Source organism: Galeopterus variegatus, unplaced genomic scaffold (genome assembly GCF_000696425.1).
Source record: "Galeopterus variegatus unplaced genomic scaffold, G_variegatus-3.0.2 Scaffold15831, whole genome shotgun sequence".
In the NCBI taxonomy this organism is placed as follows: Eukaryota; Metazoa; Chordata; class Mammalia; order Dermoptera; family Cynocephalidae; genus Galeopterus; species Galeopterus variegatus.
Window position 1 is genome coordinate 16,180 of NW_007741942.1, and position 1,667 is coordinate 17,846.

The 1,667-nt window shown below is 43.6% G+C and overlaps 1 protein-coding gene across 2 annotated transcripts in view; it reads left to right on the forward strand.

Annotated features, from left to right (window-relative positions):
* The window catches only part of LOC103582346 (zinc finger protein 558-like), an 8,741-nt gene that overhangs the window by 1,641 nt on the left and 5,433 nt on the right, over nt 1–1,667 (forward strand). The window contains exons 2-3 of one of the 2 annotated variants that reach the window (XM_008563969.1): nt 394–482; nt 1,110–1,313. In XM_008563969.1, the coding sequence (XP_008562191.1) occupies nt 394–482; nt 1,110–1,268 (248 nt within the window). In that variant the 3' untranslated portion in view covers nt 1,269–1,313. Of the gene's footprint in view, nt 1–393; nt 483–1,109; nt 1,365–1,667 lie in introns of those variants that run through there. The other variant, XM_008563968.1, reaches the window with a different exon arrangement.

A 1,667-nucleotide genomic window follows, 5' to 3' on the forward strand; every position in this document is an offset into this window, starting at 1 on the left:
TATAATACTATACTGTAATAAAAGTTACATAAACATGCTTTCTCTCTCTCTGTCTCTCAATATTTTAATATTTTCAGACCGTGGTTAACTGAAACCACAGAAAGAGAAACCTCGGGTAAGGGGGGGACTGCTGTATGCCTTTAATTCTTTCTGTAAACATGATAAAATCACAGGGATGTCCACAGAACTTCATGTTGCTTATGTTTGAAATGGGAATAATCCCTTCCACAAGTGCAAACAAACCCTTGAGCCCTGTGCTGTGTTCTGGTTTCTTAGGAAAGCTGTGGGCAGGGTCCGTGTGGGGTGCTGGGACGTGGTCCATCACAGGTAGCGAGAAAGCCTCTAGATCTTTGAGTATCAAGCCTGGATCCCTGTGACCTGTTTCTTTTCCAGCTCGGTCCTCCCTGTACCCGACCTCTAAGCAGAAAGTGCACACAGAGGAGGAAGGGCTCGTTAATGAGCTCCTGACAAGCTTGTTCAAGGTGAGTCAGATATTCTTGTTCCAAATCATTATTCCTACAGCCACAAGTTAGAGTGTGACTTTTCTGTGGCCTGGAGCCTCACCCAGACTAGGTCCTCAGGCAGCCCAGGATCTCCAGGCATCTGATAAGGGGTAAGGCTGTGAGAAAATGTCAGTGTATGTCAACATGTACTGCCTCTTCAAAGCTTCCTTCTGTTCATTGTGTACATCACGTGCTCCTGATAGTCTAAGGGAAAGTCAAGTAAACACATGGATGTGTTCTAAATAAAGCAATTTATAATGGCCCTGGGGAAATCATTCATTCATTTACCAAGTATTTCTCTGATTTCCCCAATGTCCCAGGCATTTGCTTAACTTTGAAGATCCAGGGTAATAAGATTGCAGGAGCTCACAGTCTGATGGAAAGAGAAAATCACTGTGTGTTAGGGTGCATTGAACCTTGGGGGTGGGCCTGAGTAGACAGGAGATGGGTGTTGAGGGCTGAACCAAGAAGCCAGTGAGAGAAGAGCTCAGAACCGTTTCTACACATTTTGTGCTCCCCATCCCTCATCTCTCATCGTTGACCCTCTTTCTGTTCATATTGGTGGGGGCGATCCTTGGCTAAGCCATGATGTTTTCAATGGTTTAGGACCTGGTGACCTTGGAGGATGTGGCTGTGGACTTCACCCAGGAGGAGTGGGCATTGCTGGAGCCTTCTCAGAGAACCCTGTACTGGGATGTGATGCTGGAGAACTTCAGGAACCTGGCCTCACTAGATAAGCCTTATATCATTCCTGCATCTATTTAATGATTCAGTAACAAGACTGTCCTTTCTTCTCACTGTTTTATTGAGGTAAAATTCACAGAACATTAAATTCACTAATTTAAACTATTTTAAAGTGCACAATTTGATGGCTTTTAGTATATTCAATGTTGGGCAACCATCAACACTAATTTCAGAACATTTTCATCAACCCTAAAAGAAACCCCCAATCCTATTAAGCAGTAAATACCCATTACCTTCCCCGCCCCCTGCCACTGGCAACCATTAATCTACTTTCTGTCTCTATGGATTTGCCTGTTCTAGATATTGCATATAAAAGGAATCATGGGATATATGGCCTTTCCTGTCTAGTTTCTTTCGCTTCACATGATGTTCTCAAGGTTGATCTATGGTGTAGCATGTATCAGAACTGCACTCTTTTTT